Below are 23,858 nucleotides of genomic sequence, written 5' to 3' on the forward strand. Positions count from 1 at the left end.
GTGCTTCTCTATTCCTTCTCTTTCCCAGTCAACATTAATGGTGTTTATTTTCTGAGGTGGGCAGAACTGAATCCTCCTACCAATCTCTCTTATTTCAATATAAACTGTGTCCACAAGGTGGGCCTGGGCCTGCCCCATTTGAGAGTATGCTAGGACACAAGTGGACAAACAAAGGAAAATTTCCCAAACAAAAGCATCCTTGTCTTCAAGGTTCCCATAAATAACACTTCTAGCTACAGCTCCTACTTGGACCCTAGGTTCCCTGGAAACCACATGCTTCTAAGGAGTAACACAGCTTGCATGAGAAGATGACCAAGTTCCTGAGTTGACAGACTCTCTTGTTAAATTAGTAAAGTTCCTACTTTGGATATTTTTCACATTTATCTCCTTTGTGCATTTAACATTACTTAACTAGGTCCATGTTAATAATCATACACAGACCCTTGCCTGTGACATAAACATTGTTATTCTTGCTTTTAATGTAAAAAGCCATGTCTCCTGTTCAGACAACAGACATCAATTAAGCATGGTGATTTGTGTCACATACATGGTCCACACTACCCTGATTATTCATTAGGCCATTGCTGCTCTCTGTAGAAGGTCTTGACTGTCTAAGAGCTGCCCTGGAAACCTGGAGAGTCAGTTCTTCTCCACCACTGTGCCGCAGGGTACTGAACAGGAATAAGACCTTCATGGACTCTACCTCTGCATGCCTTCACAGGGTGGGGAGTCCATCAAGAGAAATGAGAAGTGATAAGAAAGTGATAAGATAACACTATTAGGTGTGCTGAGAACTACAGGAAATGGCACACATATGCTTGCCAAGTAGATAGCCCAAGGCTCTCCTGAATAACAGACCCATCATCAGGTAAGATGCTGCTTCCATTCTGGTTTCATTGATGAATGAGAGATACATGCTTCGGCACTGGCGTTCATGTGAGTGTCTCAAAGCAGACTAGATACGGAGGACAAGAAACTATACTCAGTCAAGAAAGTGTCCAAAGACCTGGCCAGAGGCATTTTTTTGGGAAGAGGAATATGGGACAAAAAGTCTTACTATAGACAAGGTGAAGGTGAGCTACTGCTATTGTGGACATTTTCACACTGAAAATATTGTATGATTTAAAACATCATGGGCAGGTTTATACCATTGGCTGGCATTGACCAAGAATGAAACAGATAGCAGATTGAGCTTTTGTGAGCAGATAAACTAGGAAAGAACTATACAGCTCAGAGCTGCATGATGCCTGCTGGTGGTGGTAGGGTCTATGGCTACTCTGTGCAAGGCAGACAGGTAGGTGCCCAGGCCCTCCTAGGCAGGCCAGCTCCATAAGAAAACAATGTCACACCTCTTCAGATCTGATGTGGAAATCTAAACAGGGAATCTAAGCAAACGTATAAGTCAAGAGAAGCTGAAGAGCTTTGAACAGTAATGTACAGAGCATAGTCATTCAGACAGTTTAACAAATTACCCCAACTACAACACTTTACATAAAATGACTCTTCCTCAGGGACAGACCAACATTTCTGTTTATGAGACTCTGAACTAGTCCTGTTGTTGGAGAAGGAAGGAAGCAGAAGCCACTCAAACATTACTTCTAGTTTAGGAAAAGGCAAGCCTACAAACAGACAAGAAAAGGTCACAGAAAGTAATGTCGCTATGGTCGTTGGGGCATCGCACTGAAGAATACATGATCGAGTTTGTCATGACCCTGCCAAATAGCAGTTTGTAGGATTATACATGGAGGCGATGAGACAAAGGCATCAGAGAAAGATCTGGAGATGCTGTGGAACGAAGGAACCTTCTGTGCTTCAGCCATCCTAAGTTGGCAGGTGGGAAGGTGGGTAGGACTGGAGCGAGGTGAGAGTCAGAGCTAGATAGCCACTGTCATGCATAGTATGGGTCATCTCATCATGGAACCCTGGCAGAAACATAGTCCTGAACTGAAAGTAGGGCGAGGGAAATACACCCCAGACTCCCTCCACATACTATAACAATCATCAGATGAGTCTAGGACAGAGACTGAACTGTGCTTATAAGGACAGCAGCCTTGGTAAGCAGAGCTGGCTGGAAAACCGATTTTCTGAATACAGCTGGCCACTTGTATACATTATATGTATGTGTATATGTATGCATATGTATATGTATACACACACATATGTGTGTGTGTGTTTTAAGTTTCTGGGTCCTCTAAATACTGATTAGAACTTTGAGAAGAAGAGATACTTGGAGGAAAATTAGAAGATGTGGGGCAAAGAATATTCCCTTCAAGTTCACCTGCATTGTATGTCTCTGTGCAAATACAAAGGAACTAGGCAGAGCAATGACTTGGACACATCTGTCTGCACGCTATACAGCAAAATCCAGTGTTATAAGGCAAAGAGGAAATAGTGTCATGATGACGAAGAGAAGAAAATGGAAAAAAAAAATCACTGACAAGGCTGACGTATGTATTTCCTTGAAGTGAATTGCTTGCTCTGCAGGGAACACGAAACTCTCAGTTTTGTAATCCAAAGAGGCTTGGATAATGCCCCAGTAGGCAAGAGGTTATGAAAGTAGCATTCTGAATGGGAGGAGTTTGAGAGTCTTTATACCAATGATTGCCTAGGATTATCCAGGGTACGTTTGCACTCAAGTCCAAGGCTAACGGTGGATCCTAGCCTGTCTAAGGCAGTCATAGTTTGAATATAAATATTCCAAACACTCACATGTTAAAAACTGGCTCCCTAAATGGAGCGTGATTGAGAAGTGAATGGACTATTAGGGCAATACCATTACTAATGGGTCACTACATCAAGTTTACCACTCAATGGACTATAAGCAAGTAAGACCCATCAAAGATGTTGCTTCTTCTGTATGCATGTATGCAGCTTCCTCACTGCCAGACAGGGCACAGCTACCTTCTTTCTTTGGGAATTTGTTACTATGGCAACAATCAGTAGGTCACAGGATGTGGTCTAACCCCTGGACCCCTGTCTTCTTTCTGCGCTGACTTCCAGGTTAGCATCTTTGACCATTGCCATGTTCTCCCTGACATCATGCTTAGCTAGCCTTGCCTCAGGCCCAGAATCAATGGATGCTTGTGACAGTGGATTGAAACAACCATGAGGCACAATAAATTTGTTTCCTTTAAAGTTTGCTTTCACAGTTGTTCTGACACAGCCATGGAAAGGTAAATGACTCACATGGACTCCTGGTGACTTTGGTCAGAGCTTGATCTTAGGATAAACATAGGATCTAATTCTTGTGGAGGACCTAACATGAGTGAGTAAGGGGCATCTATAAAAAGTATTTTTCTCCAGCTGAGAGAAAAAGGTGTTTCTGGTGTTTCTTTAAAAAGTCCCTCCTGATTTGAGCACGTGCATGTGAAGGTAGAATGTAACATTCACCTTTTATGACATCTTAACTGTTTCCCTAGGTATTTCTAGTTGTCCCTGGCAACCATACCCCTATTGTTTGCTATTCAGATCCACCACACTTGCCAGTCTGTTCTTTCTTGGGTCTGGGTTGAATGAGGGTTTTAGGCAGAGAGGTGCTTTTAGAATTCTCTTCCCAAATACACAACCAAGGAAAGGATGAGTGAATAACAGTGGCACAGAAAAAGAGCAGGGTTCCTCGACATGTGACAGCAAATAAAACCCACAGTAGTCCTTTTCCTAAACCCATGGAAGGGGAAGGAACGCCACTGGGCAGCCATTGGTTGGAACCTGCACAAGATAAGAGTGTAGCGACAGTGACTCATTTACAAGGATAGAAGGTAGCTTCAATTCTGTCTGGCAGTGAGGGAGCTGCAGGTAGGAGAGGATGCATTTCCAGTCTTTTGGAGGTTTGTTTGTTATGTTACATTGTGGAGCTGGAAGAACTTGCAAGCCTCAGGGAAGCACCCAGGCGAGCAGGGAATGAACTCTCTGCATGCCATTCAGCCACATGCCTGGTTGGGTGCTCTATGTCTTAAACTGAAGCTTGGTCTAGAAAATGGGACTAAGAAGAATGGTGTGCATCCTAGGATTTCAATTTTGAAATTTGAATATTTTAAGATTTTCATAATTTTTCTTGAAATGATACCTGAAGTAAAGGAATAAGTGGTAGCCATTGGCACCATGAGCAGATACTTGGCCAGCATAGACAAGGTCTGAGTCCTACCTCAGTACTGGAAAAAACAAAATGAAAGAAAGCACTTTAGAATAAACTGTCCAAAGTTCTCTCCAGTGATTTTCTTCTTGAAGCATGCGCTTTATACTTTAAGTAGAAAGCCAGAGTAAAACGTGCAAAACACACCAGTGGGACGTGGCAACCATGGGGAGGATGCGATGTGTCACCTCCTTGACTCCTCACCACATCCCAAGTCATATCCAACAATCAGCACAAACACGTTGGTTCAGGAGCCTGTGAAGTGCGCTCAGCTTCCCTTCTGTAATATGGTTCTTTTATAGCTTTCTCCTCCAAGAGGCTCCCGAGAGCCAGGTGCACCCTACTTTATCTCCCCTGACACTGAGGAAATAGTGAATTTCAAAGGGCTAGCTAAAGGGGATCCATTTTTGTTACTAAGAATAATATTTTCATGTTGATTTATTCATGCACCAACTCTCTGCTGGCCTAGTGTGTACACACTTTGGTTGTGCCCACAGGTCCCCCAGCCCCTCTTTATATATTTCTTATGTCCGGCTGGCTATTCTTTATATTTATGTTCTTGGGTGTGTGTGTGTGTGTATGTGTGTGTGTGTGTGTGCGCGCGCCCCTATGTAAGGGAATGTCGTGTGTGTGTGTGTGTGTGTGTGTGTGTGTGTGCCCACAGAGGGCAGCAGTCACTGGATTATTTGAAAATAAAGTCGCAGGTAGTTGTGAGCAAAGTAGCAAGTTTTTAACCATGGATCCCACCCCTCCAGCCGCCCCAACTACTGGTTTTATTGCTAAATTGAAGTCTTCAATTTTTATCTGGACATCTTTTCTTCAGAATTACTAGAGCTTCCTTTATTTTCAAGGATTTTTATATCTACATGCAGTGCCTACACGGAGCAGGATATTGGATAAGCTCCCCAGGAAATTTTGCCTTATGTTATAACATCAATTTAATATCCACCCTAAGCTTATCTCTCCAGATGAATTATAAGGCAAGACTATACCTTTGCAGAGGACTAAGATATAGTCTTGTGTAGCCTGTAGCAGTTTAGTGACTAGGGACAATCTGTACTTAGTGTCCGTGACACTTAGGGGACATCCTTTTTAAGGCCCACGTTTCCCGATGTGGGGCCCCGGAAATGAATTCTCATCACAGCAAATGCTGGTGCCTTGATATTGCACATGTTTTTTGGCTTCCAGAACTGTGGGTAATACACTTCTGTGCTTTATAAAGGACTCGGCACTGGGTACCCTCCTGTAGCATCACAAGCAAAGTAAAGAAGCTGTGACGCACAGTGTGTGGAGTTTGAGCGGGACACCCAGGCTAGGGACTCACAGGTGCCATGTCACAGACCCTGAGTATTTTAAAGGAAAGATTTTAGTTTTAGTTATTTGTATATGTATATATCAGTGTGGAAGGAGGTGCAGGTGCCCATATGGGACAGGGGGTGACATTAAGAAAGTTGTGAGCCTCTGAATATGGGTGTTGGGAACCAAACATGGGTCCTTTACAAGAGCAGTGCATTTTCTCTAACTGCTGACCTACCTCTCCTGACCTAGGGGTTTAGTTTTTTGGTGAGTTCACACATGCATGTCTGAGGTGTCACTTCCTATCATTATGTCTTTAAATGAACTCAATCTAATAAGATCACTTTCACATATACTTTTACATAAAATATGAAATGCATCTTTTCCTTTAAAAGGCTTCAGCGTATATATGTATGTATGTATATACACATATACATATATATACATACATTTATATACCTATCTATCTATCTATCTATCTATCTATCTATCTATGTACCTATCTATCTATCTATCTATCATCTATATATAAGGCAAGTTCTACTTGCTTGGTAAAGATGTAGGCAAACAACCTTCAGAAGGAATGAGAAATATTTACCGATTGCAAAACTCTCTCAGCATTTATTACTTCCAAAATCAGTTGGCATCTTAGAGCTCACTCTACACTGAGCCTACAAGGTCATCACACTCTGGCAACGCAGCTCTGGCCCAGCAAGTGTGAACTCCTGGGTTTGGGCCTCAGTATGGGAAATACAACCTGAGAGACTATCTTCAAATGACAGCAACATATATAGCACACACTGTAAAGTCAGTATTATATCAAAATCATGAAATGTGGATACCACAGACTTATCTAATAAACAAGATATTTTATTTTAGTGAAAGAAAAGAGCAAATAACTTAGAAGTGACATTTTAAAGTAAAAAATTTTAAAACCTAATAAGATTATTGCTCATTTATTATTATTATTATTATTATTATTATTATTATTATTATTATTATTATTAGCTTGCCAAAGGTATATCTTCATGTGAGCAAATCCATCCAGTAGGAGAATAAAGCGGTATACAATAGACACATCTAATGTCTAGAGAGACAGATCTTGCTATGTGTGACTGACATTGGGTCTGTGGTCATATCTCAGAGCTGTGATTAGGTCTCACAGCATTGCCCATTTTGCCCTGAAAAGTTAACAGGGTCTGTCATCCTGTCTTGAGACAATATGGGTGACAACTCTTCAGTCATATCTCAAACACTGGATCCCTTCACTTCATATTTCTGCTGTAAAATATTTAAGACATGCACCTGTTATAAAGCAAATACCTGGGGGTAAATTTCCTTCCACATAATCGTCTTAGCTGTGATGATGCTCATATGTGTAACCATGGGTGCAGGGAGAAATGTTCTTACCATTTAAGAGAAGCTACATTTATGTTACCTGCTTCTTACACATTTTTTAACCATTGGAAAAGCAACGGCAAAGGTATGCAGGAAGATGCATTGACTGTCTGTGAGGATGTGTCTGTGAAGACATGCTGGATGCTGTTCATTATGTTTTTACCTTCTACAAAAAAAATTGAGAATGACTGCCTTTGTGCTCTTATCATGTTCAGCAATAAAAAGAAAAAAAAAAAAGGATTTCTTCAGTTCCTAGTATTTTCTCAAACCATTTTTTTTTTTAAAGAGACGGAAAAGGATTTCCCCTTAAAAATCAAATACCTAGCACTACAAAGCCAAATGGTTCTGACACAGTGGTTCTCAACCTTCCTAATGCTGTTACTCTTTAATATAGTTCTGCATGTTGTGGTGAGCCCCAACAAAAGTTATTTTTGTTCCTACTTCATAACTATACTTGCTACCTCCTTGCTACTGTTATGACTCATAATATAAATATCTGATATGCAGACTGATATATGTCTCCTGTGAAAGGGTCATTTGATCCCATCCCCCCAAAAGATCACAATCCATAGGTTGAGAACCTCTGATCCAACTCCAGATGGGAATTCGGAATGCATAGATGCAATGATGTCCACACAGGCTTTGTGCAAAGGACTCACAACCCACAGCAACATCTGGAAAGGATGCTGACCTTCCAACTTTCTCTCTGCTCCATCTCCCTCCAAGTTGACGAACACGCTTCATTAGCATATGGTTTGGATTTGGAAGGGGCAGCTTCTGGAAGTTGTACTGACAAATCGGAAACCAAGGTATGTCTAATACATGCAGGGACAGTAAATATCTAACTTCTGCTTCTGCTTCTGCTTCTGCTCCTGCCTTGAAGATGTGCTTACAACCAACAACAGGCAGAGATCCACAGCTGGGTAACAGAGTGACTAACTGCCCCACTACCCACTTTGAGTATATTAATGTTAGTAGTTTCTGTTCATATGCTAGAGCACAAGCCTGAGACAGAAATAAAGGAAATTCGTTTTCTGCAAGCGAGGACCCAAGCAGACAAGCTGAGCAACAGTGAGCTTTGCTTTTCTTGGATTCAGGGTCTGGCTATAAATACAGGCCAGTTTCTCTTCACTCCTCAGGGTCCCACATAGGAATGCACACAGGGCTGCTTCTGCCAGGCCTTCCCGTGACCCTGACCAAGGTCTATGAATCTGATCCACATGGTGCCACAGTAATATCCTTTAACTTACTCTTCAAATCTTCACTTATGTCAGCTTCTGGAATTATAGGCCCTAAGGGAAATGAACGAGTGTGGAAGTTCACATTTTATTAGTGTAACAGGGACACAAGTTCACACGAAACTATAAAAAAAAAAAAAAAAAAAAAAAAAAAAGTAAAAAATGTAAAAACCATGACCTTAATGCTCAACAGGGCTGTTGAATCTTAAGTATTTCAAATCAATGTAAAACAGGTGAGAGCATCCCGTGTGGCCCTCCTACAAGCCAGCAATAGATGAAGTGTAGATACAGAAATTTGTTTTGGGTTTGCAACAATGGATCTACTTTAGCTATGTGGGTCTGCCTCCCACAGACAATACTGTTGGAAGCTGGACAGGACGTGCACATACCGGACAGGTGGGGATGCTCTGATCCCACTGGGTCATGCTCAGACTCTCCTCCAGGCTGGTGCACTTCTTCATCACCGCATCCCAGCCACAGTAAGGGTCCTGAGCACCAATGCAGGCACTGAAAGCACACATGAAAATACACTTGACTGTACAGTTCCTTCACTGTAAGAAAATACCCACAGGATGTTCCTGGGAATGGAGATCATTCAAGCGTGACCTATGAAACAGACCTAGGTGAGGCGGGGACTCAGGTCAGGACTAGAAATCTCCTGCTTCTTGTGTTGCTATTCCCTGGCTGGGATAGACTGCAACTGGGAGGGACCCAATATTGAACTAGCTCAAAGTAACACATTTATGTTCGTAGCTCCCGAGAAGAGCCAGAGAATCATTGCTCACAGACAGAATGGCATGTTCAGCATGTACCTCACCTTGAGATTTGCTCTGTCTGTGACCCTGTTTTCATAAATGGGTGAACACAGCCACACTTAGAGAACCATTTGAAGAGCTCAAGTTTCTTTTATGTTTTTTGTTTGTTTGTTTGTTTGTTTTAAAGTAACATGACTGCTAGGTTTAAAGTTAAATCCAGCTTTCCAAAGGGGAGACATTTGATGAACTCCTTCTTCTGCACAGGGCCTTCCTCGCCTGCAAAGCCACCTGGAGACCTGAAATAAGCCTTCTGCATTGAAGTCAAGGTTTAAGGCTCTGAAACTCTGCCTGTAATAACAGTTCCATCTTTCTACAATGCTGAAGGTTCTGGTTGTTTAAACTTTCCATTACTCTTTAAATAGCACAGCTGCTATCCAAACACAAATGCCCAACAGCTGCTATCCAAACACAAACGCCCATTCAATAGAAAGCCCCCATACTTATAATTTCCTCTTGGTCTATACCAAACCAATCATATTATTTTTGGAAGTTGGGTCTCTTAAAGAGGCCATGAGGAAAAGAAGTGTTTCCAATGAATGTAATCATGGTGAAAGTGGTATTTCTTTCTTCCTTTTCTTCTTCTTTCTTCTTAAACTCATTAAGAATAAAGATTAAAAAAAATCAATGAGTTTAAGGTACTTGATTAGAAAAAGTCACATTAACACTGTCAAAAACTTGGGTAAAACTAATTATTGGTATTATTTAATCTTCTTTCCTGACAATAATGTGGTCGCTTAGATTTAAATATTTGCTATGGTAAAATCAAATATTAATATTTAATATGCTACAGCATAATTATCAACTTTAGAATTGTTACCAGGCCAAGAAAAGTATAGCAGTAGGATTTAAAAATGATTCTCAGGAAAACAGCATCTTACTGTTGAACACAAGCAAACACAGTGCCTTCCACGAATCTTTATTCTTCCTTGCTCCACATCAGAAAAGACAGAGGATTTTGTCAAAGACTCAGGTGAAGGGAGCTCAGATGGGCAGGATATTAGAGTCTGAAGCAACAGAGGCTAGTTTCCAACATCTGAGGACCGAATCAAGAACCTTTGAGGCCCATTAAAGACCCGGGCTGTCCTGTAAATACCTCACACTTCAAAGGGAAAACAGAATACTGAGAAGAAAGCATGTTTCTTTCACACACTTGAGTGTCTTACTTATTCAGACAGATAAATATCTCCTGAAGAATTTGCTGTACGAAGCAGAATCTGGTACAACAGGTGCAGCTGTGTAAAGGCAATCTGTGGACCTGTCAGTTTATCTTCTGCCTGGCTCAGACTGCCCAAACTTACTCTACTTTATGTGACGCATTGTCTGCTTTTAGACTAGGCTGATCTTGAATTGGATATCCTGCTGCCTTGGTATTCCAGGCCCCGGGACAGTAAGCAAGCACTCCCATGGGCAACACTACCATGTAGCGTGTTTTATTTTTGACTTGTATGTTGGTGCACAGGGAGGCTTTGACCCAACTTTCAGTGGATGTGCATAGAGCACAAGGATGGGAAGCGCCATCTTAGAAAGACCTACATTAACTGACAGTCACCCTTCATCAGAAAAGAAAAGGAGCCATGTTGTACTGAATTCGTATTCCTATTGCTAACCTATTGTGAAACTCCTGTCTCTGTTACCACTCTTATGATCACATACACAGAGAATCTGAGTTCTTGCCCATTGTCTCTATCCAGGGTCCAAATGAGTCCCAAGCTCATAGTGTTTTTGTATGTAGAATGTTTTATCAGTCCATGGGAATGGTTATAGTCTAAAATCACGAGTTCACTAAATTATACAGCAGTAAACATCTTACAGGTAGCTCAGGCACTGCTGTTGTTAAGAGCTTTGGAGCAGGTTTAGAGCCAAGGCTGATGCTGCAGCCCAGGTCTTCCAGGGAACTGTGTGCACAACTGTGCACCTGAGGCTCAAAAGTAGGAGGCTTGTGGCATAGGTATCAGATAGGAGTGTGTATTATTAGTAACACCTTTCTGCTGTGCTTCTCCACTGACAAAACTATCTAGCTGACTGATTAGAACACATCAGTTACTTATATTTCCACTTAGGCCAGCAACATGCTGCCTTTAAATATGCAACAGGAAGGAGACTCCCAAACTGTTGGTTAGTTACAGCAATACTAAGGGAAACTCAGAACCTATAGGAGTCAGTTTTACCTGTGGTTTATTTTTAGCACACTTGGCTATGCTCAGACACCTGTATGCCACTTCTGTCACTGTAGTGGTAACATGATTACACTGAAATGGTTCACAAACAAGAGATGAGGGAGAAAACCACTTATGATGTAGAGGTATCTGGAGGAGAATCTAGCACTGTAGAAGACAGGTAGACTACAGTGCATCTATAGGATGCTGTGTGTACATTTTCTTTGTTTTTTTTTTGCTGTGTAGCCAAGGTAGCAGTATGTGTTATTGCTACAATTAGATCTATCATGAAACACAGGCTTACTTCATGTGATTCACTAAAATAATTAATATTAGTGATTTTGCATGTATAATATGGTTCTACCTTTGGTGAGACACCTCTTAAATTGGGCATGCTCCATACCCTACATAATCAAGCCTGTGCCTTCTCCTAATAATTACACAATGAGCAATAATGTCATATACAATTATTAGCTCTAGTGGAGGTCACAGAAGTTTATGTTCTGCTTTCCATCACAGTTTGAGAGTTTCCCTTTCACCTTGGTAAGGTTCAAGGGGTATTATAATAATGCTTCAGGACATTGTGTTCCAGCCTGACTATTCCTGGGATTCTTCTCACAGAGAGCTCTGTACTGTTGTAAATAGCATGTGGGTACTTGTGATTTCTCTTCCCCTCTATATTTAAACAGTTGTAATCATTGGATGCCTACAGAAGTTGCCACAGTCACAATTTAATGGCCCCAGAGTCACCCACTGAGTGAAAAATTTATTGAATGTGTTGTCATGACCTGGTGCTTAGTTCTGAAAGCTGAGAATGAGAAAAACCAGTAATAATTCAGATAAGGCTTAAGAAATAATGGGACATTAGGTAAGGGGATTGATTCCTAGCATGGTATAGAATCAGGTATAATGATAAATTCATTTTTGGGATAAAATGTAATACAACCTCAGGAACCTTTGACTCAATTCTACATCAGATATTCAGATAATTTTATTTATGGCAGAATTTCTCATTAGTCTCTGAGCCCCACACAGGCAGGGTCAGGGATACATCATTTGTCATCATACACTCAGGAACTAGCTTCGTGTTTGGAATGTATTATGTACTATAAATACATTGCGAATGAACTGATGAAGGAAATCCATACACTTGCCACACTAAACGAATGAATGACAGTGTGGTTAAAGTTTCAGGATGTTGAGATTTGGAAATCAATAAATTAATTGTGGAAGGGGAATATTTCCTTTGTAAAGTGAGTGTTCATCAAAAGCTCCTCCTGGATGCATCCAACTAGTTTACTGAAGATGTCTCACTGGGACCATGGAGGGCGATGTTATTTTCTCAGCATGTGGTATACTTTGCAATTGGGCAGATGGTGTCTTTAGGACACTTAATTAATAATGGTGTCAACCTATTACGTCTACCTTTGCAAACTTTGCCCTTTAAAGCAAAGGATGTCCTACAGCACTTAATTTCCATACTAATTTCCTTAATGAGGTATTAATTCCTTTACCTTAATGACACCATTACATTGATTAAATTACGAGTGGCCAGACACCAGCTTTTCCCAGTGAAGTCCAAGATGTCTTCTGAATGGTTCCATCATTCCTTCCAGTTTTGTAAAATACAATTCTAGAGGTGTTTATTTCCTGATTCCCCTATGGCTATATCTGTTCCTGGGCTGGTTTTTCCTCCAATCTCAAGTACATCATAAAACAGACATACCAAAGAATCACAGACTTCCACTCTTTTTGTTATTTATCTCACCTTGCCTTTCTAATTCTCCACAGAATGTTAGCCACCCTCCACTAGGTTATAAGAAGACAGCAGGGAATTCAGACCAGGGCCCACTTGGCAATTCATCAAATATATACTGAGCCTCTTTTGAGATGTACATGGTGCTGGAGGAAAAAAAAAAAAACAAAAAAAACAAACAAACAAAAAAAACCCACCAAACCCTGAAGACAGGCCAAACCAAACCTTAGATGATGCAACAAGATAAAACTTGAACTTGTGTGGTTCTTAGTTTCAGTTCTAAGGCTATAATCATTGCTGCTCACACATGCTCTCTTAGATTGAGGTGGATCTCTCATAAACAGAATGCAAGCTCTATGACCTGGTGAGCTAATCTGATATTATATAGGCAATGACTGTCAAAAATAAAAATAAAAAAGAAAGAATACACAAGAGTTTCCAAAGTATTGAAATTCTATGAAATTCAGAAAATATTAGGTTTTGCAATAAATCTTTGCAATTTAATCATTTATTCACTAAATATAATAATTTGTTTCTGTATTAGCATATATGATACAAGTACATCCCATCAAAAGACATACTGCTTTAACTCGGGAATTAGCAGATGAAAGTCTATAGACCACATCTACCCTGCTGAGTTTTACCTAAACAGAACAAACACAGGGATGTTTTTCACTCCAGCACCATGACAACTGTCCCTAAGTCCATGTAGCCAAGCCATAAGATATGGCTCAGTAGCAACAGATGTACTACATAAGCTTCAGCAGAACGCTGCAAAACATTTAGATCCTGGGACAGTGGCTTTCCAGGTGTTGCTATAAAGTCATTCCCTTACCACCTCCTTCCCTTGAAAATTCTACGGCTGACCTCATGAAGTTGGACCCTACCACTTTAAGAGACCATTGCAAGTTCTCTAATGGCTCAGCATCTAAGGGAAGGCCTCTACATGAGCAGGTGCCTTGGCTGACATGTGGCATTGGTTCCAGACTCTACTCTTTGGTGTCTTTTCTGTGGAGTACTGTGACTAAGAGATAATTTATTTTTTCTTGTCTTGATTGGTTATCTAAGTCATAAACTCTCTGAATCCAAACGCAGCTCATATATTTGACATGTCTATTTATTGTCAAACTTTGCTCAGACCATCACCTTGGCTTGTCATGATGGACACATCAGGGCAAAGCTCATTCTTTGGTACAAAAATTTTATACTTGGGAGTATTTTCCTTTCTTTTCCAAGGAACACTTTCTGACCTGAGAATCTAGTCAGTGTACATATACTCTTAAAATGTCTTTTAAAAACATGTGTCAAAGGCCCTCCCACTAATCTTCCACACTTTCACTTGCTGAGAATTGAAGAGCTGTAACTATCTTAGGACTTGCAAGACTTCAAGAGGTGGGAAGGGAGAAGTCTGACTTCTAGATATGGCTATGAAAGCCCAAGTCATATGGTCACCTCTGTCTCCTGACTCAGTGCAATGGAAACTCTCCAAGTTCAGTGTCCAAGTCTATCAACAGTCTAAGTGCCAGGTTACAGTTCACATCGGTGGATAAGCCAGAAAGGGATTCATTAGTAGCTTTTGTGTCAGCTCCATCTTGTGCTCTGCCATCTAGAACTTTTCATTGTTTAAAGGTTATAGATTAACACTGGCGGTGTACACCAAGAGCAAAGGACACAGGAGGTGACACTCATGAGGTATGTGAAACATTGACGTACAGATCCCAGGTACCTCAAAACTTTGTAAATATCAGCTCATGTTATGAAATATATAAATATGTATGCTTAGTCATCACATGGAAATATTTACAGAGATGACTGCAACTTCAAGGACCTAGGTTTGGCTTGATCATTTGCATGATTTTCTATAAGATTTATTAAATGGTAGCATCCAAACATATTCACATTGAAATAGATGTATTAGTGATTTTTTTGATAAATTTGATTGAATTATAACTTTAAGGCATTTTTCTTCTAAAATACCTTCTAGACAAGTGTTCATGCTAGCATCCTCTTTTCTGAGCTACAATGAACAGTGGACCAGCAGCAGCCTCCCCCAAGGATGTCGGATCACCCTGAGAAAAACTGGAACAGATACTCAGTTTGGGATGCTAAAGGATCCTGTCCCATGCTGGTTTCGTCTGCCATAGCGCCAGGGTAAAGATGAGAAAGCTGATAGGAAGACAACACAGCTAATAAGTCCCATGTTCTTGGTCCTAGAGCAGTGGTTCTCTCTAAGTGTTGCAACCCTTTTATAGTATTCCCCATGTTGTGGTGATCCACATCTTAAAATTATTTCCTCACTACTTCATAACTGCAATTATTCTACTGTTATGATTCGTAACAGAAATATCTTTGTTTTTCAGTGGTCTCTTGGAGGGTGTCAAAACACACAGGTTGAGAACCTCTGCACTAGACAGTCTATTCTGAAAAAAATGTAGCAGAAAGTGAACTCAGTAGCTCATGAGATCAGCCCCTAACTGTGGTGACTACTCTGCACAGAGTGAACCATCAATAGATGTGGGGGTAGACAGGCTGGCCCTGGCCTGAGTGAGTGACTGAAGGAGGTACGTGACCTTGAGTGGGACACTAACCTGACATGTGGAATTCCAACCTTCATGTGAACAATGAGACTTCCAGACTTGTCTCAATAATCACGGAAAACATGGCAGAAATGTAAAAACTACTGTAAAATTGCATAAATTGTTTTTGAAAAATAACTGACATAATGAAAAACAAAGACTCTCATGAGGCAGTTTTCTCCTTTAAAAGTGTCACATTTACACATGAGATGCATTATTGGCATGAGCTCACTTTCTCTTTTTCAATATTGCAAAGTTCCATTTATGAAATTGATTTCCTAAAGCTACAACCAAACTATTGATAGTTTACTAAAGAATGGCATTTGGCAAAGAAATTATCCCACAACCCTGTTATTAGCCCATTCCTAATGGAAGTGCTTCATTAAGCATATTCCTGGCAAATTAAAATTGTTCCTCCAAAAACCAAACTACTATATTTTTTTCTATAAATCACTTAAAAAAATCCAAGCATGCAGTATTTATGAAATAGAGCCTTCTTGTGAGTTTTAACTGGGAGGCTTTCTCGTCCTTCCACACGGAGAGGACACTTGGAGAAGCACATCGGAAGACACACAGAGGGATGCTTGGTTCACAGTCTTTAGAATTTCCTTCTCAGAGGGAATACTAAGAGCCAAACACAAGAGTATCAACTGTGGCACACAGAAGCCCTGTGTATGGGCGCACAGTGGAGCTATGCTCGCTTGTCGTTTAGTTCTGAGCAGGTGAAGAATGAACAGAGGGGAGATTCAGCCACACGACCTTCTCCTCCACCATGGATGCTGAGGATGTACGTGTGGCCTTATTCTCCTCAGAGGAAGCAAGAACTGTTCACTTATGGCATCTGCACCTGGTGGCTCCAGCCCCTGTGGATTCCAGATGGGGTTGTTGGACGATGGAGTGACAGACAGCAGGCTTCATACCTCAGTTGGTAATCCTACTGTTGAATTGTCTCATGCTTTGCAACTGCACTTCTAGTCAATGAATGCAAGCAATACCACACATGTTTTCCTGCCTGTGACCCTGTTTTGACCCCAGCAAGTCCCCAGGAGAACTTGGATCTAACAGAGTAAGACTTGGGAAACTGGTTTTCTTCCAGCCATGCTTGGCTAGGATACACCTCTTGGCTACACCCCAACCATCTCAGTTATTCACTGAATGATCAACACTCAGAAGGGAGACACATCTGCCTCAGACTGGACTTGCAGAAACATACACAGAATAAGTTTCAAATGGCCATTGGTTAAAGTTAGAAATCAAAGACATGTAAATGAAGATTACTAATAACCGTCAATATGTACTAACAACATTCACAACACAACTAATAAGACTATACTGATACTATTCTTTAACTCTTTCTGATACCAAGGAAATATTATACAGATTTCATTTTATAGGACCACCCTTCAGGAAACATTGTAATGGTTATACATTTAAAAAGAAAAAGAAAAAAGTAAAAGAAAGAAAAGAAAAAAAAATCCTTCCATCTATATTAAGAACATGCAGAGACCTTTAGATTTTACATTGTATACATCATCCCATTTGATGCTGTAGCAAGTCCCATGTGTGAGCTGAGACAGTGAGGCTGATGTACATTAGAGCCATGGTCAAAATTGTCAGTGACAGGTGTGTAGTATGAATTTCCTGCCTCCAGCTCCCTGCATAGAAACAGAATGGCCTGTGCATGGCAGGGTCTTGCAAGTAGTATAGTAAAAATGTCACTTCTACATAAACCTTCAGGTATGTCTTGCTTAGGGGAATAGTTATAAACAAGGCTACCAAGCTCCTCTAGAGCAGGACTGTGTCAGAGGCCAGAATACATTTCCAGTTTCCAACATTATAAACATTACAGAGCTAGTCAACTAAGCACCTGGGCCTAAGTGCTTCCAAACTAAACTTGAAAGAACATTGTGGACAATACTGGACATTCCCTGGAATATAAGAGGATAGATCTGGAGAGATGGCTCAGCCAGTATAGGCTAGGCTCACAACCAAAAATGTAAGAGGAAAGATCTGGGAACGGTAAAGCATTTATGGCACTCGGCTTTCCCTGGACCTCCAGGATTTCCTTCCCCTAACTAACTGATTACATGACAATAGGACCTTAGGAATAAACAATAGCCAAGGGTGTTGGGGACAGGACATATGCTACAGATGAGCCAGAAAGATGGCGCTTTGGACTAGCATTGATGTTTCTTCTCGGGGGGGCTCTAAGAAGAGCCTGGACCTACTTTATCTTACATTCTCTCTCTCTCTCTCTCTCTCTCTCTCTCTCTCTCTCTCTCTCTCTCTCTGTATGTATGTGTTTGTATTCAAATAAAATGTTAACTTATCCTGGGGCACTAGATCACAGCATTACCACTGAGAGTTATCATATAATGAATAATTCATTTTTGCACCTATTATTGCTCATAATTGTTAGCTACATGGTTCCTCCAAAAACCCATAATGAAGACCCAGTATCTTGGAATAGAAACGCATAGACATATGGTTCTCCAGCCTCTTGGCTGCTGGAGACTTGAAAGGCTGGCACAGGTGCTCTCGCCCTTGGGATTCCTTACCTGTGTGTTTGATGGAAGTGGCACCTCTTCAGGGGGATCTTGACCACATGCTCCTGCAGCCCCACAAATAGGACACTCTGGCTGTGGAGGATCTGCAGGCTCCTGATGGGCTCACTCCTCCTCTCTGGGAAAAGCTCAATCTCTTCCAGCAAGCAGCTGCCTGAGCTCTGACTCAGGGGAGCTCGTACTTTCTTAATGGTGCCATAATCTGTGAAGACAAGACAGGAAGAAAATAGAGCACACAGGTAGCACAGCTGTCTTCAGTTAAGCAGAATATGTACAGAGCACACAGCCATAATTCTTCAGCCCATGAAGTCATTTGTGCATCTTCCAGTAATGCAGAGGCCTCTTGGGTGGGCCACACTCGATGGAGAATTCAATGTCCTTTAAAGCTCTGCAGTGATACTCTAGTGCAGCCAGTGGTGAGAACTGCTGATCTAGCACTTTCTCTTCAGTTGCAAGCCTGGCAACAAGAGGCATGCTAAACTTTACTGAAGATTAAAACAGCTGCAGAATACCAGGAAAGAAAAATCCAAAAGGGACAATCTTGGGTCACTGATGTCAGCGTGTTGATTGCTACCCACTCACGGAAGAAGTAGAGTGACTGGGAACATAAATGCAAGGCCATTTGTGTGTGTGTGTGTGTGTGTGTGTGTGTGTGTGTGTGTGTGTGTGTGTGACAGAGAAAGAGAGAGAGACAGAGAGAGAGAGAGAGAGAGAGAGAGAGAGAGAGAGAGAGAGAGAGAGAGATTGATTTTGAACTTGACTCATGTCTGAATGGATTCAAGTCTTCCTGGACCCAGGTTCATGCATTTAGTATTGCCTGTGGTGAGGGCCTCTGCATCACGCAGCCTCCACAGATAGGCTGTGAGGGATGCAGAACAAGTTCCTTTTAGGTCAGTGATTCTCAACCTTCCTAATGCTTTGGCAGTTTAATACAGTTCTTCATGTCATGGTGACTGGTGACCCCCCCCCCCAACATAAAATAATTTTTGTTGCTATTTCATAACTGTAATTTTGCTACTATGAATCATAATATAAATATCTGACATGCGACTCCTGTAAAAGTGTCGTTCAACTTTCAATGGAGTCCTGAGTCCCTACTGCTTTACCTCACCCATCAGGGTTTAAGGGGGGTAGGTAACACTTCTGTGAGGGAGATGCGCAGGAGCTTGAAGGGCACTATTGCTTGCCTGAAAAATCCAGATATCTTGAAGTACCATCAATAACTATCAGTGCTATCTGAAGCCATCCTGAATGCACCAAGTGAATAAACCCACCATGATATTAAGCTTTAAATCAAAGTGATTCTTATTTTATAAACACAGAAAGAGCTTTAGAAGTTATCTTGAAGCAGAAATAAAACTCTGAAGTTTTGGCTTGAAGGAGCTTCAACCAAATACGTGGAAAAGACTGAAGAGATAATACTTTATACTTTGTACCCTTATGGAAGTCGTAGATATTATGACTATCTACATTTAAAGAGAAAACATATGGGCACAATATATTGTTTGGCTTTACTTAAAATGTAAACCTGCAATATCTTCATTTTCTCAAAAACTGGCTTCATATCATATACCCAGTGTAACAACTGCTTAAGTTTACTTCAAGATAGCTGGTTAAATATTAGTGTTGAAAAATATCCAGCAAACATGGAAGACTGAAAGGAGTATGTCTATGGACACTAGAAAACAGGCAACAATGGCCATTCAGAAAATTCATGGCTCATAAACCATGAACATGAAAGACCATTTTGATAAAGCCGTTATCTATAACAAAGCTTCCTTCTGATTCGGTGACCCGAGAGCATAGGCTTGTGGCATTCAGCTTTGGTGATTTCAGTTCACCGTGCACAGGATAATAGAAAGTATTGATAACCACAGCTTGGAGGCCTACACAGGGTACAATGAGAGCCCCAGGGACAAGAGGTGACTTCAGTTCTGATATCTCAGCCACAAGACTCTGAGAGGTCTAAAAAACACTGGCAGAGGGAGCTGTCGGCTTCCCAAGGAGCAACAGAACATGCCACTCTTTGGTAGGCTATCACAGTAACAGATAATGAATGTCAGTTCAAGTCAAAGGTCAGTGTGGCTACCCTTGGTAAGTGACGTGGCTCAAATAGTTAAAAAAGAAATACATGGTGATAAAGCTGGACTTCTAGCCAATTACTGAGGCAGTGAGGGGCAGGACAGATGAGACTCCAACAGGAGAGTAACCATAACTACTTGTGAATTTGGTGCCTACCATGGTGTGCAAAAAAACATGGGTCTCAACAAGAACATATTCAATAGTTAACACTCTGAGAAACCTGCCAAAATTAATAACAGCCCTGGAGTCAACTTAATTGGTACTTAAAATTCTTACAAAATTGCAGAAAGTACCAAATTTTAATAGAGCTTTAATAATTTGATTCCAATAAGACAGCAGTGGTGTAAAACATTCAACATAAGGTTTATTTTTTACGCCCTGTACCCAGTGCTCCAGCCAATTGGTTCTTAGCATTTGAGTGAAAGATGGTAAATGAAGATTCTATGACCCAGGGCTCTGCTGTCTCTCCTTATCTATGAACATCTGGTAACACGATAAGGCCTTTATAAATTCTCATTCCATCCATGTTAGGATCATTATAGAGTCATCCCGAGCCACACAATTAAAGCTTTAGTCGGCATCCTTGCTGCCTTTTCCTCCAGTACCTGAGCCTCAGTCTTTCTCTGTGCTCACACTCCCTCTGTCATGTCTCCCTCTCTTAGAGTGATCTCTAAGATCAGGGCACAAGGTAAGAAGCCACGCCAGTTCCCTTTTATACACACCTTAATTTTAATTGTATTTTTGCCTCTTGTTATGAATCCCCCCTATTCAATTTCCTATAAAGTATTATATTGACCTTATTTTATCTTTGAAAAACCAGCACTCTTTGTTCTTATCCTTCTTACATTTATACAACTGTGCTCTCACATTTCTCTGTATCATGTATCCATTCTTACCCTGTGCTCTTTTCTTACCTACTTCATGACATTCCTCTCCAGTCCTTTTACTTCCCTACCTTTAACTTGAGTGTGGGTTTTCTCCACTAATCTTGTCCCTTATTTCACTCAATTACTAATATTTTTCAATGACTAATCTTATTTTCTCTTAAAATGATACCTTTATCAATTCATTGAGAATTTCATAGTGTTTTATTGTATTCAGCTCTTCTTCCCCAATCCCCCATCTCTTTACCCTCATGTGCTTACCTACAGAAACAGAAGTTTTCTTCTTCTAACTCTAAACACGTTGATTACATTTTGTGTTGCCCAATTACTCTTGGTATTGGTTATGGAGTATGGTTGACATAAAAGGGGGTCACATTATAAAAGAAGATCCATTCTCCCTCTCAATACAGGTAACAAATGCCAATAGCCCCTCAGGTAGTGGTGGCATTTTTGCACCCATCTCTTCCCTGCACAGCTTTCACATTACAATTTTACTTGACTTAGGGTGACACAGGTCTTGGGAGTACTATCTCAACTGTCTGGTTGTGTTTGGAAAACATTTTTTCATCTGAGATATTTCTGGCTCTTAAGATCTAACATAGTGTACATTATTGATGCTGCTTTCCCTCTTCTGTTCATTCATGGTATAGTAGCTGGATTTAACCACATACCGAAACCAACCAGCAATTCAACAGACAAACACAACCACAAATTGTGGTTGATCACTGAGATATGACCAAGAAAACAAATGTAAAAATCTTCTGTGAAGAAGTAGAATACATAGCTGCTGAAATTAAAGCAGAAATATTTCAAGCTTATGAAAATAAGTGAAACTATAATATTTTAATATATAAATAAAACTTTGAATACAAAATAGAAGCATTTGGGTCTACATGATACATTACAGTTAAAAATTGAAAGACTATAGAATAAAGGAAGGCCATTCAATTCTACAAGAAAATCCCACAAATGTATAAAAACGAACCCATCAGGATAACATCAGACCTCTCTCTCAGAAGAAACCCTAAGAACAAGCACAGTATGGAAAAACAAAGTCCAGGTCCTGAAAATAAGCAGAGAACTACCAACCACAATTATTATCTCCAAAAATGCTCTCATTTGAAATTGATGGAGAGGAAAGGTATTTCAAGAAAAGCACAAACGAGCATTTCATGGTCAATCTGATACTGCAAAAGAAACAAACAAACAAACAAACAAACAAAACAGAGGAGGAATAAAGTTTTAATCTTGGGGCACAGGAAAATACATTTTGTAGAAACAATAAAAAAGAAATTAATTATGAGCAAATCAGCAAATTGGAATTCTGCTTATATGGATGGAGAAGAAAAACAATATGCATTTGAATCATTCAGAGAAGTAACCAAAGAAATGTAAAGAAGCAGTCAACAATGTTTCAGTAATAACCCAGAATGTCTTAATGGCCTGAACTATTTAGTTAAAACACACAGTCTAGCTGTTTTGTTGCCTATGGTTCATGCTGGGCTCTATATGTCACAGTATAGCTGAATGTAGGCACTGACAAGACACCAACAAAGGAAGAGTAAGACGTTTGTGCACACACATGTGCACACATCAAAATCACACATGTAGGCTTTGGGAGAGGATCCTTTCCCCAGCTCTCAGTTCTACTCCAATTATTCCTTAGTAAATGGTCTATTGATCTCTACTTCCATTTGTAAAGAATCATCAAGCATGTAGTGAATCACAAGAATCCCTGAAAGTACTTGCCATGTCACACTGCAGAATTTGATGGCAGCTTTGATTATCACCACACATCATGAGTACTTTAAACTAGCCATGCCTTCATGCCATATAAAACCAACAGATGCTGCAGGAAGCACCTTTGCTAGGATTTGAGACTACTGTATGTTATGAGTTATAGTGTTGTCACTGGACATACAAAGCTTTCTGCCTTATAGAAACTTGGCGGTCTATTTATAGAAATAGAGTAGTTCCTATAATAGCTTCCTACAATTATTCTTCAACACAAAATTATCAGATCACTGTACCACTGAATTATAATGTATTGTAATGTGATATTTGAGTTTAAGAACTGCTGTTCCAGTTTGCTGATGTGTTTTCTAAAAACTTTAAAATTTGGCTCTGAATTTCAACAGAATTTCCAACCATTTCTCAAATGGATAGGTGTGAACATATTTCTGTCATATATACTATATATTTTGGAAAATAGCATTCTTAGCATTGGTGATGATTAAATCAAATTAATCATTAAATCTGGAAAATGTTAAAAGTTTTCTTTATCCTGAAATATAAATTATCAACCAAGATTTAAATATATATATTTAAATGTATATTTAAATATATATTTAAATGTATATTAAATTAATTAATTTATTAATTAATTTATTAATTAAATTAATGTATATTATATTAAATGTAAATATACATTTAAATATATATATTTAAATATAAAATATACATTTAAATATATATATATAATATACATTTAAATATATATATTTAAATATACATTTAAATATATATATTTAAATATACATTTAAATATATATTTAAATATACATTTAAATTTTATATATATATATATATGAAACATATTGCACTGGCAAAGATACATACAGACTCAACAGAAAATGCTGAAAGGGAGTTCATTAATAAAGTTGGAGAAAAAAATGGAAGTAGTTGTTGTCACATATGATAAGGTATACAAGATAAAGTTAGAAGACATGAAAGGTCAAATTATATCAATAGAGGGAACATTCAACAGTGCTGCAGGCCCACTCAGATAGACATGGTGGCATTTCCCATTTTTGTGTTGAAAAAACAAGGTAGGTAGATAAAGACACATTTACATGATTATATATGAGATGAACATTTCTAAGACTAAGGGAAGAGGGTGACAACCTGAAGAAGTAAAGACTATACTATGTGGTGTCTCTCGACCACTCCTCCAGAAACTGG

At 39.9% G+C, this 23,858-nt stretch overlaps 1 protein-coding gene across 1 annotated transcript in view; it reads right to left on the reverse strand.

The window, feature by feature from the left end:
• The window catches only part of Sema5a (semaphorin 5A), a 200,445-nt gene that overhangs the window by 63,124 nt on the left and 113,463 nt on the right, over window positions 1-23,858 (reverse strand). Inside the window, exons 9-10 of the mRNA XM_034523424.2 lie at window positions 17,926-18,133; window positions 8,454-8,571 (exon numbers count right to left, since the gene is read on the reverse strand). Of these exons, the coding sequence (XP_034379315.2) occupies window positions 8,454-8,571; window positions 17,926-18,133 (326 nt within the window). The remainder of the gene's footprint in view (window positions 1-8,453; window positions 8,572-17,925; window positions 18,134-23,858) is intronic.

Source organism: Arvicanthis niloticus, chromosome 19 (genome assembly GCF_011762505.2).
Source record: "Arvicanthis niloticus isolate mArvNil1 chromosome 19, mArvNil1.pat.X, whole genome shotgun sequence".
Lineage (NCBI taxonomy): Eukaryota > Metazoa > Chordata > Mammalia > Rodentia > Muridae > Arvicanthis > Arvicanthis niloticus.